Here is a 14,410-nt window from a genome sequence, read left to right as displayed (position 1 = left end):
GTCAGATCCTTAATCGGGCAGGTAGGTTAGAAAATTTAAAAAGGGAAATGGATAGGTTGAAGTTAGATATGGTGGGAATTAGTGAAGTTCGGTGGCAGGAGGAACAAGACTTTTGGTCAGGTGAATACAGGGTTATAAATACAAAATCAAATAGGGGTAATGCAGGAGTAGGTTTAATAATGACTAAAAAAATAGGAGTGCGGGTGAGCTACTAGAAACAGCATAGTGAACGTATTATAGTGGCCAAGATAGACACAAAGCCCATGCCTACTACAGTAGTACAAGTTTATATGCCAACTAGCTCTGCAGATGAGGAAGAAATTGAAGAAATGTATGATGGGATAAAAGAAATTATTCAGGTAGTGAAGGGAGACGAAAATTTAATAGTCATGGGTGACTGGAATTCGAGTGTAGAAAAAGGGAGAGAAGGAAACATAGTAGGTGAATATGGATTGGGGGGAAGAAATGAAAGAGGATGCCGCCCGGTAGAATTTTGCACAGAGCATAACTTAATCATAGCTAACACTTGGTTCAAGAATCATAAAAGAAGGTTGTATACATGGAAGAATCCTGGAGATACTAAAAGGTATCAGATAGATTATATAATGGTAAGACAGAGATTTAGGAACCAGGTTTTAAATTGTAGGACATTTCCAGGGGCAGGTGTGGACTCTGACCACAATCTATTGGTTATGAACTGTAGATTAAAACTGAAGAAACTGCAAAAAGGTGGGAATTTAAGGAGATGGGACCTGGATAAACTGACTAAACCAGAGGTTGTACAGAGTTTCAGGGAGAGCATAAGGGAGCAATTGACAGGAATGGGGGAAATAAATACAGTAGAAGAAGAATGGGTAGCTTTGAGGGATGAAGTAGTGAAGGCAGCAGAGGATCAAGTAGGTAAAAAGACGAGGGCTAGTAGAAATCCTTGGGTAACAGAAGAAATATTGAATTTAATTGATGAAAGGAGAAAATATAAAAATGCAGTAAGTGAAACAGGCAAAAAGGAATACAAACGTCTCAAAAATGAGATCGACAGGAAGTGCAAAATGGCTAAGCAGGGATGGCTAGAGGACAAATGTAAGGATGTAGAGGCCTATCTCACTAGGGGTAAGAGAGATACCGCCAACAGGAAAATTAAAGAGACCTTTGGAGATAAGAGAACGACTTGTATGAATATCAAGAGCTCAGATGGAAACCCAGTTCTAAGCAAAGAAGGGAAAGCAAAAAGGTGGAAGGAGTATATAGAGGGTCTATACAAGGGCGATGTACTTGAGGACAATATTATGGAAATGGAAGAGGATGTAGATGAAGATGAAATGGGAGATACGATACTGCGTGAAGAGTTTGACAGAGCACTGAAAGACCTGAGTCGAAACAAGGCCCCCGGAGTAGACAATATTCCATTGGAACTACTGACGGCCGTGGGAGAGCCAGTCCTGACAAAACTCTACCATCTGGTGAGCAAGATGTATGAAACAGGCGAAATACCCTCAGACTTCAAGAAGAATATAATAATTCCAATCCCAAAGAAAGCAGGTGTTGACAGATGTGAAAATTACCGAACTATCAGCTTAATAAGTCACAGCTGCAAAATACTAACACGAATTCTTTACAGACGAATGGAAAAACTAGTAGAAGCCAACCTCGGGGAAGATCAGTTTGGATTCCGTAGAAACACTGGAACACGTGAGGCAATACTGACCTTACGACTTATCTTAGAAGAAAGATTAAGGAAAGGCAAACCTACGTTTCTAGCATTTGTAGACTTAGAGAAAGCTTTTGACAATGTTGACTGGAGTACTCTCTTTCAAATTCTAAAGGTGGCAGGGGTAAAATACAGGGAGTGAAAGGCTATTTACAATTTGTACAGAAACCAGATGGCAGTTATAAGAGTCGAGGGACATGAAAGGGAAGCAGTGGTTGGGAAGGGAGTAAGACAGGGTTGTAGCCTCTCCCCGATGTTGTTCAATCTGTATATTGAGCAAGCAGTAAAGGAAAAAAAAGAAAAATTCGGAGTAGGTATTAAAATTCATGGAGAAGAAATAAAAACTTTGAGATTCGCCGATGACATTGTAATTCTGTCAGAGACAGCAAAGGACTTGGAAGAGCAGTTGAATGGAATGGACAGTGTCTTGAAAGGAGGATATAAGATGAACATCAATAAAAGCAAAACAAGGATAATGGAATGTAGTCTAATTAAGTCGGGTGATGCTGAGGGAATTAGATTAGGAAATGAGGCACTTAAAGTAGTAAAGGAGTTTTGCTATTTGGGGAGCAAAATAACTGATGATGGTCGAAGTAGAGAGGATATAAAATGTAGGCTGGCAATGGCAAGGAAAGCGTTTCTGAAGAAGAGAAATTTGTTAACATCCAGTATTGATTTAAGTGTCAGGAAGTCATTTCTGAAAGTATTCGTATGGAGTGTAGCCATGTATGGAAGTGAAACATGGACGATAAATAGTTTGGACAAGAAGAGAATAGAAGCTTTCGAAATGTGGTGCTACAGAAGAATGCTGAAGATTAGATGGGTAGATCACATAACTAATGAGGAAGTATTGAATAGGATTGGGGAGAAGAGAAGTTTGTGGCACAACTTGACCAGAAGAAGGGATCGGTTGGTAGGACATGTTCTGAGGCATCAAGGGATCACCAATTTAGTGTTGGAGGGCAGCGTGGAGGGTAAAAATCGTAGGGGGAGACCAAGAGATGAATACACGAAGCAGATTCAGAAGGAAGTAGGTTGCAGTAGGTACTGGGAGATGAAAAAGCTTGCACAGGATAGAGTAGCATGGAGAGCTGCATCAAACCAGTCTCAGGACTGAAGACCACAACAACAACAACATAAAAACCAAGACCACTACCTAAAAGAGCAGAAATTTGCGCTCTGTTCTGTATGAATTTCGATGCTCGCTGCAGAGGAAGAGTTTAATTTAATTTTCAATTATGCCTTGGAGTGTTGCTGGTATGAAAGTACCAACTGGGTCTCGATCAACTGCAGGTTGCTTTAAGCATCACTGGTGCAGAAATTTTTATCTGCTTATCAGTTCTTTGGCATCTGTTTTGAGAGAGAGTATCACATATTCCAACACATGTTATTTCGAGGAAAAAAGAGCCATCACTCCGTTCTTGGTAAACTGGGATATTCAAATTTCTAGATGAAAGGTATTTGATCTGATAAACAGTTCGATTTTATGCAGACTATCCGGAAGAACGCTCCCTATTTTAGCAACAGTGTATTCCACATGAATACAACCGATAAACGACAAATTTAGAAAGAAACAAAGAAACGGGCCACGTAACTGGAGAAAAGTGCAGATCGTTCCACGCTATGTGAATACTCGACAGATATTATACGGGTCGAACAAGAATATGACAATTTCTAGGTGTTGCAATACTTACAGAGATGTAGAACGAGGAGAAAGTGTCGCGAGGAACACCAGAAGTGTACTAAAATATCAGGAGTGCCTGTCTGGGTGACTTTGATCGAATACATATTAAGGAGGGAAGAGAGGTTGCTAGGTAGGGAAATGGTAAGGGAGTGCAGTAAAATATACTGAAGTCAAGATACATGCATTGTAAGCTGATTTGGAGATAGATAGAGGAGAGTGTCACCCACGGTCCCGTTCGAGTAAACATCCGAGTATTCATCTAAAATTACTGGGGAACCCATCTGGCAAGCCATATAGAGCTTGAACATTCTTGCAAATACGAAGCCAGTTGTTTACTCACTGCATCACATCAAAGGGACATCAGTAGAGCCCGGATTTCCATCCACTATCTAATCGCAAAACATACATGCATGCAGTATCATATCACTAAAAATTCACAACGAGGCAGCAAAACAATACAAATAAGTGGAATCAAAATTCCATTCTGTATTTCTTTCTATTATTTTGCTCTAAAACACTGCACAACGATTAATTTCTCTACTTTTTTTACTTAAGCGCATATGTTTGTGACAGATCATTTTTTGTACTCGTAAAATGACCTTTATACATGACAGAGAGTAACATGAGCATACTTATGTGGTACGTGAAGAAATTTCGGACAACGTCTGATTAAGCTACTCGCCACAATCTTCATAAACTCAGAATCAAGATCTGATCCGATAACTTTGTTCAGCTTATCTTTAACTGCAACGCCTACCTCTCGTTAGGATAACTACGAAGATTTTTCAACCTTTTGTCATAGATCACAACAGTGGTAGACCTATGGCTTCACACTTCGTTACTGCTGCAGGCAAATGCGCAAAATTTAATTTGATGTAAATCAGGCCTTGTTTCAAATCTATTTTCTTGAATGCCACTTGAGTGTCTTTAAAGAAAGCTGCATAAGTAGCTGCAGAAGTGTCTACGACGTAAAAGCGAACAAAAGTCATTTAGGGCACAGAAACTTAAAGCTTTTCAATATAATGCACTTAAGATGTATTCAATAAATTAGCTGTAAATTGCGGTCTCTTACCTACATAACTGAAACTATTACAGTAAAAGATGTCAGCATTTATCCAAGTAGGTACCACCTCTGGTCAAAATAGGTTGTGGTGGCAAAGACAAATCTGGCAATATGTCTCTAAGTGCGGCAAAACGGGCAAGTGCCTTCTAGAATACCTTTAATAGTGAAAACTGTCACCATATGATTTAATTAAGGCTGTCAGAATTATCAAAGCTGTGTATTTTATGCATCTATTTATCTTCTTTGTAGAAGATATCAGCGTATTCGCATTGTTATACACACATCAACAAACGTATTCCATCAGCCCGACATCTAGTGCAGGTGAGTTGCTATTGTGACTGTTCCTGTACCGATTGGAAATCAGCCCTGACGTTGTTCGCAAACCTTAACACAGTTACCACCAGCGCTACCTACACTCGAATGGATTGCAACATTTCAGCTGAAAGTAAAGCACCATTAGGGACGCATTGTAGAGGTTTGTGGAACAGGAGAGTGAAATTCATCATGCCGCGAAGAACAGTCGCGACTAGTGATTGGGTAGTCATCATCACGCTACATGCAGAAGGCTTGTCAACCAAGGACATTGCTCGACGTTTGCACCGGAGTCAAAGTTATGTTGTATGGACATGGAATCGGTTCCTATCGACAGTTAGTGTTGAGGACTTACAACACAGAGGCCGTCCACGTTCGGCAGGTGCACGGGATCATCGATATCTACGACTTTCGTGTCAAACGAAAAGAGTGCTCCAGAATAGAATTGGGTGCTCGAAGAGGCTACATGACGTCATGTATCGCATCAGATTGTTTGGAGACGACTGTATGATGCGAATCTCCATTACCGACGACCATAGCTGATACTATGTCGAACAACACAACACAGTAGAATCCGCTACAGGTGGGCAAGAAATCATTCAGAATGGACGCCCGAGGAGTGGCGTCGAATGCTGTTCACGGACAAACCTCTGATGTGTTTGTACCCTGACAATGGCAGACAATGTGTTTGGAGACAACCTTGTAACATCGAATGCCTCCAGCGCTGTGTCCCACAACTACAACAAGGTGGTGATGGAGTGATGTTCTGGGGTGGCATCACATGAGGCCACAGTAGCACCTCTCGTTGTTGTTGAGGGCAACCTCACTGCTCTACGGTGCAGGGACGAGATTCTGCAGCCAATAGCGGGAATGTATCTCAAACATTTTGGTGACAATTTCATCTTTATGGATGATAAGCCGCATGCTCATCGTTCTAGTTCCCATGAACACGTTGATTCAGAATTTTTGGATGACCAGAGTAGAGTGGCCTGCATGCTCCCTGGACATTAACCCAAATGAACATATGTGGGATCGATTGAAAAAAGTTGTTTTTGGACTTCTACAACGACCATGTACTCTACACGACTTACACAGAATCTTAATATTTTCAGCATGTCGCGATCCTGTCAGCAACTGTGTAACTATTGATTTTAAATTAACAACAGCCTCAGTTGCAATGTTTACCTGGATTTACCTAGGTTTCAGTTGGGATAACCCAACATTCTTCAGAATAAAAGGAACTACGATTTGTCCATAGTGGACAACGTCGAAAACTAAAAACTATAATATAGTAATACATCGTCATATTGCAATATCTTATCTGGGAAACAGCCTCGGCCCCACTTCGCGACTGCAGCAACGGATGTTGTACTGGAACTGGCAATAGCCACGAGAGCGCATGCGCGATAATGTGTCATGCGTACTTGTTAACACTGGTACCAACATGTACTCCTAAACTAAAATTTTTTATGGATAACCAGATGCGGCTAAAGAAATTGACGTATACGTTGTCCGGTAAGGAACAAAGATATGGGAGCAATGCGTTTACTGTTTTAAGCCAACCCAGCATATTCGAGCTAATCATCGAACTTTACCGCATGAGGATAACTACGGGTTTGAAATACCAGATAATCCCAGCTATTCACCAAACAGGAGTGCTAAAAACATGTTGGCAAGGGTATAATGATTACTCCCTAAAATTATGGCGGATGGAATAACGGTTGAAAACCTTCAAAAAAGTTTTTGTTCCGCAGCTGCAGCTGGTCGTTAAGAAGGTTATTTTTATCATATAGTAACTGTTTAAAAATTTGCATTTCTTCCAAAATATCCAACCGCGTACCTTTCACTTCGCAATGCAAGAGCTGAGTATTATCCGGAGGGTTGGGTGAGTGAGCCGTTTGCACTAAGTGTTCAGCAAATGTCGAACCACGCGTGCCATTTCCAACTTTAGTAGGGATACGTTCCTTATATCTTGCTAGTAGGGCTCTTCCTGTTTGGTCGATGTAAAATTTCGGGCAACTGCCACGTGTAATCTTGTAAACTCCGGATAATGACAATTTATCTTTAGGCTTTTTAAAAGTGTGCATCAGGTTCTTCTGCAGACTATTATTAGTAGAAAAAATTGTCTAGAATCCCTGGTTCTTTAGAAGACGCCCTATTTTATATGAAACTTTTCCTATGAATGGAATAGGTGAGACGGCTGTATAACAAGAAAGTAAATAATAATAGAACTACAACAAGTTCCACGTTAGGTACCATGCCGGAAGTTGCAACTGAGGCTGTTGTTAATTTCAAATTAAAATGACACAGAATCGCAATTGGAGAGTACAACAGTTTGTACGAGGGCTTGATGATCTCATCGAAGATATCGTACGGCGGAATCAAGCTTCCATCCGAGCAAGGGGACGTTCCACTCAGTACTGACGTTCCTCAGGAGTGCTGTGAGAACTCCCCCCCCCCCCCCCCCGCCCCTCCCCCTCACGTCTCCCATAGGAAACAGATCGTTTTGTAGTTACATAAATGATGTTTGTTTTTTTCATTTGGTGATTTGATGACATTGCAAATGAATACATACGGAAGCATCAGAGTCAGTTTTTGTTTTCAGTACCATGAATTTCGAAATGAATGAGTGACGCAAAACATTTGTTGGTGTGTGTAAAAAAATTGTTCGAATGGCTCTGAGCACTATGTGACTTAACATCTGAGGTCATCAGTCCCCTAGAACTTAGAACTACTTAAACCTAACTAACCTACGGACATCACACACATCCATGCCCTAGGCAGGATTCGAACCTGCGACCGGAGCGGTCGCGCGGTTCCAGACTGTAGCACCTAGAACCGCTCGGCCACCCTGGCCGGCTGGTGTGTGTACTTTAGACGCACTGCTGTCATGCAAGTTATTGTAATATGACTAGTGAATCCAGAAAATTTTAAGAGACGCATTATAAATGTCTAAATTCGTACTATTTTGTCGAAAGAATTTCGGCTTATGTATTTATCCCCAAATGACCAAAATATGCAAACATGCATGCATCCTGCATTCGCACGGAAATCTGGGATCCAGACAGTTATTCTGTACACCAGAACTATTTGACCATAGCATTCTCGACGTCAAATATCGTCTTGATTAGCAACGGTGTACCAGCTAGCGTTAGGGTTTTCTCTTCAGTGGACAGCTCATTGCACGCCTGGGAGTGTGACTGTTGAGTACTCACTGATCAGCGCCAGCGCGCGCGTGGCGGTGGGGATCCACCAGCGGCTCTTGCTCAGTGGGGGCAGCGACTTGTCAGCCGGCGGGAACTGCCGGATGGTGATGAACTGCAAGATGTGGCGCACCATCAGCCGCAGCTTCTCCACCTCCAACCTGCAAACACGCAGCGGCACGTAGCAGTTGCCTACAAATACCCCCAAATAAAGAATTAAATCCGTGGAACAATAAAATACTACTAGGAGCGTTCAATAAGTAATGAAACAAATTTTTTCTCGATCAGTTTCTGTTGAAATACCGAGGAATTTGTTGTGGAACGTCGTGAAATATTCCAGCTTCAGCATTTATAGTTTCATATGTCGTCATTCGCGTTTGTTCATATTCGCAACTGCGAACACATTTCACGTACGAGGGGCTTTTGAAAAGTCCGTGCAAAAATAAAAACTACTTACATGTTTGGGGTAAACCTTTTTTATTTTTCGACGTAGTCTCCTTTTAGACCTACACACTTCATCCAATGCTGTTGTAATTTTTTGATCCCTTGCGAATAATAGGAATTGTCCACGTCTGCAAAATAACTGTTAGTTGCTGCAATCACCTCCTCGTATGAATAAAATCTTTGTCCTGCCAGCCATTTCTTCAAATTGGGGAACAAATAGTAGTCCAAGGGAGCCAAATTTGGAGAGTAGGGGGGATGTGAAACTAGTGGGAATCCTATTTCCATTAATTTTGCGACCACAACTGCTGAGGTGTGTGCTGGTGCATTGTCGTGATGGAAAAGGACTTTTTTGCGGTCCAATCGCCGGGGTTTCTCTTGCAGCTCGGTTTTCAAACGGTCCAATAACGATGAATAATATGCACCTGTAATAGTTTTAGCCTTTTCCAGATAGTCGATGAGGATTATCCCTTGCGAATACCAAAAGATGGTCGCCTTTCTTGGTACAGATTCTCCTTTGGTAACCCATTGTTTAGATTGTTGTTTGGTCTCAGAAGTATAGTATTGTATCCATGTTTCATCCACAGTGACGAAACGACGCTTAAAGTCCTGCGGATTCTTTCTGAACTGCTGCAAATCATCCTTGCAACAATTCACACGATTCCGTTTTTGGTCAAGTGTGAGCAATCGCGGAACCCAGCTTGGGGATAGCTTTCTCATGCCCAAATGTTTATGCAAAATATTATGTACCCGTTCATTCGAGATGCCCACAGCACTAGCAATCTCACGAACCTTAACCCTTCTGTCATCCATGACCATAGCATGGATTTTATCAATGATTTCTGGAGTCGTAACCTCCACAGGGCATCCAGAACGTGCAGCATCACTTGTGCCCATATGGCCACTCCGAAAATTTTGAAACCACTTGTAAACTGTTCTAATCGAAGGTGCATTTTTTTTTTTTCTTTATTGTATTTCAATTCCCCAACGGGGTGGGCTGGCAGCAGCATATGCGCTGCTCTTCAGCCGAAAGACATAGAACAAAACAATAGAAGACATTTAAAAACAGCAAAGGAGAGAAGAAGGTGAACATAGATATAGAAAGGGAGAACATCATGGAAGGCAATAGAAAAAAAAAAACCGGGGTGACTGTAAAATGGAGATAAAAAACTGTTTAAAAGTAGCACACACAAAAAGCCACACACTGCGACGATTAAAAGAACACAAGGCACAGTATGACTGGAGCATAAAGGTGTTGACGGATGGCATAGCACACAACGTAACACTGACGGTGAACCTCAAGGCAGTACACAATTAAAATCACACCTCTTGACGCACACGAGAAACAGCACTAAACACAACACTGATGTGGCACACTGATGAGGATCAATACAGAGGATCTGCCAGGTTCAAGGAGATGAGGGAGACCTGAAGAAGGGAGGGAGGGGAAGAGATGGGGGAGGGGAATGGGGGGCGCGCAGAAGAGGGCCAGGTAGGGAGGGATGTGGGAAGGAGAGAGGCAAGTATGGGGTGCAGGGTCTCAGGGGAGGGGGGGATGGAGGAAAATCCGCTCTGGGAGAAGGAGGAAAGAGGAGAAGGGGGCCCTGGGGAGGGGGGGGGGAACAAGGCCGGGTTAAAGTTGGAAGGAAGGGTATATGTCACGGCAAAGTTCGTCATCCAGGAGGGGGAGGCGTTGGAAATTGCCCTGATGAAGGAGATGGATGGTGTGGAGGTGGAGAGAGGGAGGGATACAGCGATAGAGGCGCGGCAACGGGCGGGGGGTGGAGAGGAAGGAGGAAACCAGAGGGTGGGGGGGATCAACCCTGTGAACAATGTAAAGGATGCGGAGATGTTGGAGGAACAAGAGGAAGTGGGGGAAGGGGATCAGTTCATACAGGAGCCGTGTGGGGGAAGGAAGGCGGATACGGAAGGCAAGGCGGAGCGCATGGCGTTCAAGGATTTGGAGGGCCTTGTAAAAGCGGGTGGGGGCGGAGATCCAGGCGACGCTGGCATAACAGAGGATAGGACGGATGAGGGATTTGTAGGTGTGGAGGATGGTAGAAGGATGCAATCCCCATGTCCGGCCGGACAGGAGTTTCAGCAGGCGGAGGCGGGAATGGGCTTTCTGCTGAATGGTCAGGAGATGAGGGGTCCAGGTGAGGTGTCGGTCAAGGGTGAGGCCAAGGTATTTCAGGGTGGGGGTGAGTTGGATAGGACGACCATAAAGAGTGAGGTAGAAATCATGGAGGCGAAAGGAGCGAGTGGTGCGGCCTATGATGATTGCCTGGGTTTTGGAGGGGTTGAGACGAAGGAACCACTGGTCACACCAAGTGGTGAACTGGTTAAGGTGGGTTTGGAGGGTACGTTGAGACCGTTGAAGGGTAGGGTAGAGAGCCAGGAAGGCGGTGTCATCAGCATATTGGAGAAGGTGGACTGGTGGGAGTGGCTTGGGCATATCAGCTGTATACAAGAGATAAAGGAGAGGGGAGAGGACAGAACCCTGGGGGACGCCAGCCGTGGGATAAAAGATACAGGAGTTGGTGTTGTGGAGGGTGACATAGGAAGGACGGTGCGAGAGGAAGGAAGCAACCAGACGGACAAAATTGATAGGCAGGGCGTAGGTTTGGAGTTTAAAGAGGAGACCGGGATGCCATACACGGTCATAGGCATTTTGGAGGTCAAGGGAAACAAAAATGGCGGAGCGACGGGAGTTGAGCTGGAGGGACAGAAGGTGAACAAGGTTGAGGAGTTGGTCGTCAGCAGAGAAGGAGGGTCGGAAGCCACACTGGGTAAGGGGGAGGAGGTCGTGTTGAGCAAGGTGCCGATGGATACGGTTGGAGAGGATGGAGTCAAAGACCTTACTGAAGACGGAGGTGAGGCAGATGGGACGATAGGAAGAGGCGGCAGAAGGGGGTTTGTTGGGTTTGAGGAATAGGAGGACGTGGGAGGTCTTCCACAGGTCAGGGTAGAAGCCAGTAGAGAGGATGACATTATAGAGATGGGCGAGGACAGTTAGGAAGGAATAGGGGCTTTCTCGAAGGTGACGGTAGGTGACACAGTCGTGACCAGGGGCCGTGTTGCGTTTGGACTGGAGGAGAAGTTTAATGTCTTGTGCTGTGATGGGAGTGTTGACGTCGGAGGGGGGCAACTGCCCCAAGTACTGGAGACTAGGAGCAAGTGGAGCGACTGAGGTATCAGCACGTTCCATGACGGTGGGGAAAAGAGAATAACCAAAGTGGGGATCATCGGGGCTGGAGAAGACCTCGGAAAGGTGGGAAGCGAAGTGGTTGGCCTTACTGAGGTTGTCTGGAAGGGGGCGATCGTTATGAAGAAGGGGGTAGTGGGGAGTGGAAAGGGAACCAGTAAGACGATGGAAGGCGGACCAGTACTTGGAGGAGTTGATAGGGAGGGTGGCATTGAGTCGTGTGCAGGTCTGGCGCCAGTCCCGGCGTTTCGTTGCTGTAATAAGGTTCTGTACGTGTCGCTGTATTTGCCGGTGGCGTTGGAGTGTATCCCTGTCACGAGTGCGGAGGAAGGAGCGATAGAGGCGGCGGGATTCACGGAGGAGGAGGACAGCCCGCGGAGGGAGAGTGGGACGGTGTGGGTGGATGGTTTTAGTAGGAACATGGGCCTCCACGGCGTCAGTAATTACCTTCTGAAGGAAGGACGAGGCGCGGATGATGTCGTCAGGATGGCGATAGGTAAGAGGGTGGCTTTCGACCTGGGTGGAGATGGAGTCCCGGTAGGCATCCCAGTTGGCACGGCGATAGTCATGGACGACCTTGGGAGGGGGTGTAGGTTGCGGAGTCGGAGGGGGGCGGTTTGCAGACGTTATGGTGAGAAGGACAGGGAGGTGATCGCTACCTGTGGGGTCCAGGACGGCGACAGTGATACGCCCAAGGAGGTTGGCGGAGGCAATGACAACATCGGGGGTGGTGTTACTTTCGGGTCGGGTGTGCTGGGGAATGGGAACAAGGTCACCCTGGATTGTGGAGAGGAACTGATGCCACCGCCGAAGGGCAGCAGGAGTGCGGCTATGGATGTTGAGGTCGGCGGCAATAACATAGGTGGAGAAGGTGTGGTCAATGTGTGAGATGAAGTCATAAGGAAGAGGAGCAGTGGAGCGGACATAGATGGTGGCACAGGTAATGGTGAGGGAGGGGAAGAAGACGCTAAGGATAAGGTGTTCAGTGGGGTCATTGAGGAGAGGTTGTGGCCGGACGGGGATACGCTTAAGGTGGCCAATCGCGACTCCACCCTGCGCACGAGGACCAGGAGCATCAGTGCGGTGGAGGATATAGGGGGAGGTGCGGATAGAATGGTGGGGCTGGAGAAAGGTTTCGTTCAAGAGGAAGGTGTCGACCTGGTGGTGGGAGAGGGTGTGCATGAGGAGGTATTTGTTGGAGCGAAAGGAGCAAATGTTCTGGAAGAGGATGCGAGACTCGTGCCGCGCCATGACGGGAAGGAGGGGGGGAAGAGAGGGAAAGGAAGAGACTTAAACTAGGGTGTCGAGGCGTGTGAAGGTGAAGTGGGCTTGGTTGTGGGAGTAAGTGGCGAAGGTGTTCAGGTGGAAAACAGAGCGAGCACCAAGGGATATTTGTTGGGAGGTGTGCGGGCGCTGAAAAGGGTGAATGTTTTGGAGTACAACGGTAATGAACCGGATGATGTCCTCGGCCGTGGGGGGTGGACGTAGGGAATTGTTAGGATGGACAGGAGGATCGACAGGACGAACTGGGACTGTAAGTTCAGGGGTGGCTGGAGGGGGTTTAGCTTTAAACTTGTGGGAGTATGTGGGATGGGGGCCATTGCAGGTATTACAGGAAGGAGGAGCAGCGAGGTTGGGGCAGTTCTTGAGAAAGTGGGAGGCCTTGCAATGGGGACAGGTGGGGGGGTTTTTGCAGTTGGGAGTCAGGTGGTCATTGTACATCAGGCACCGCTGGCAATGGTAGGATTGGGGAGGGGATTTGGAGGATTCAACAGGGTGGTGACGGTGGTATATCAGGGCACCCTGGGTGAGGAGATGGTCTATGGATGGGGCGGACTCTGAGAATACCCGCATGAGGTAGGTGGGACCAGAGGCATTGTGGATACGGCGGGCAGAGCGGATTTCCAAGTCCAGGTGGGAGTTCAGTTCTACCAACACTTCATCCTCTGTGATCACCGGGCTGAGCTTGGTGATCACAGCAGTGTAGGTGGGGGGGGCGACGGGGAGGCTGGGGCTGACGAGGAGTGGAAGCAGAAAGGAAGGGTTTCAGAGAGGCGTGGGGGCCAAACATAACTCGTGGGAGTTTTCGCAGGAGGTCTGTGTGAAAGGATGGGGACGGGGACTTGATAAGGACTGAGTCCCTGCGGGGAATGAGTTGGGAGATGGGAGCACCAGGTAAGTACTTTCGTATTTCCTTGGTGAGGGTATGAGCGTCGAGGAACTTAGGATTGGGAGTTGACAGGACAAAGGTGTGGAGAGTGGGGGCCAAGGTAGGGGTGGCAAGAGGAGGGGTGGTGTCCATGGTGACGGCGGGGGAGGGGGAGGTGGTGTTGATTTTTTGTGGGAAGTGGCGGGAGCAGAGTCGGTAAGGACGCGCTTTTGGGGTTTTTTGGAGACTGGAGGCTGGGAGGAGGGGAGAGGGACGGGGAGGAGAGGGAGGTGGCGTGTGGCAAATCCCTGTGGCGTAGTGGAGGCACCGGGAGAAGCAGCTGGTTCAGTGGTGGCTATGGTGGCTCGGCGCGACGTGATGCATGCGGGAGATGCAGAAGACGAAGCGACGGGGCCGGTGAGAGAGGGGAAGCCAACCACCTGAGGGGCGGCAGCAGCGGCGGCAACAGAGGCGTACGTGAGGGCGGGGGTAGTAGTGGGAGCTGTTGAGGGTGTGGAGGCTGGAGGAAGGGTGTAGAGGTGTGGGTATACAGCAGGGGAGGAGATAGGGGGGTGGGTAAGTGGGGGAAGGGAAGGGGAGGTGGAAGGAGGGAGGCCAGAGGCGGGACTCCAGGAAGTGACTGTG

At 46.7% G+C, this 14,410-nt stretch overlaps 1 protein-coding gene across 1 annotated transcript in view; it reads right to left on the bottom strand.

The window, feature by feature from the left end:
• LOC124596014 (probable E3 ubiquitin-protein ligase HECTD2) overlaps positions 1 to 14,410 on the bottom strand; it is a 381,240-nt gene that overhangs the window by 89,398 nt on the left and 277,432 nt on the right. Inside the window, exon 9 of the mRNA XM_047134973.1 lies at positions 7,983 to 8,131. Within this exon, the coding sequence (XP_046990929.1) occupies positions 7,983 to 8,131 (149 nt within the window). The remainder of the gene's footprint in view (positions 1 to 7,982; positions 8,132 to 14,410) is intronic.

Source organism: Schistocerca americana, chromosome 1 (assembly GCF_021461395.2).
Source record: "Schistocerca americana isolate TAMUIC-IGC-003095 chromosome 1, iqSchAmer2.1, whole genome shotgun sequence".
Classification (NCBI taxonomy): domain Eukaryota; kingdom Metazoa; phylum Arthropoda; class Insecta; order Orthoptera; family Acrididae; genus Schistocerca; species Schistocerca americana.
This window is presented reverse-complemented; position numbering and strand designations above follow the sequence as displayed.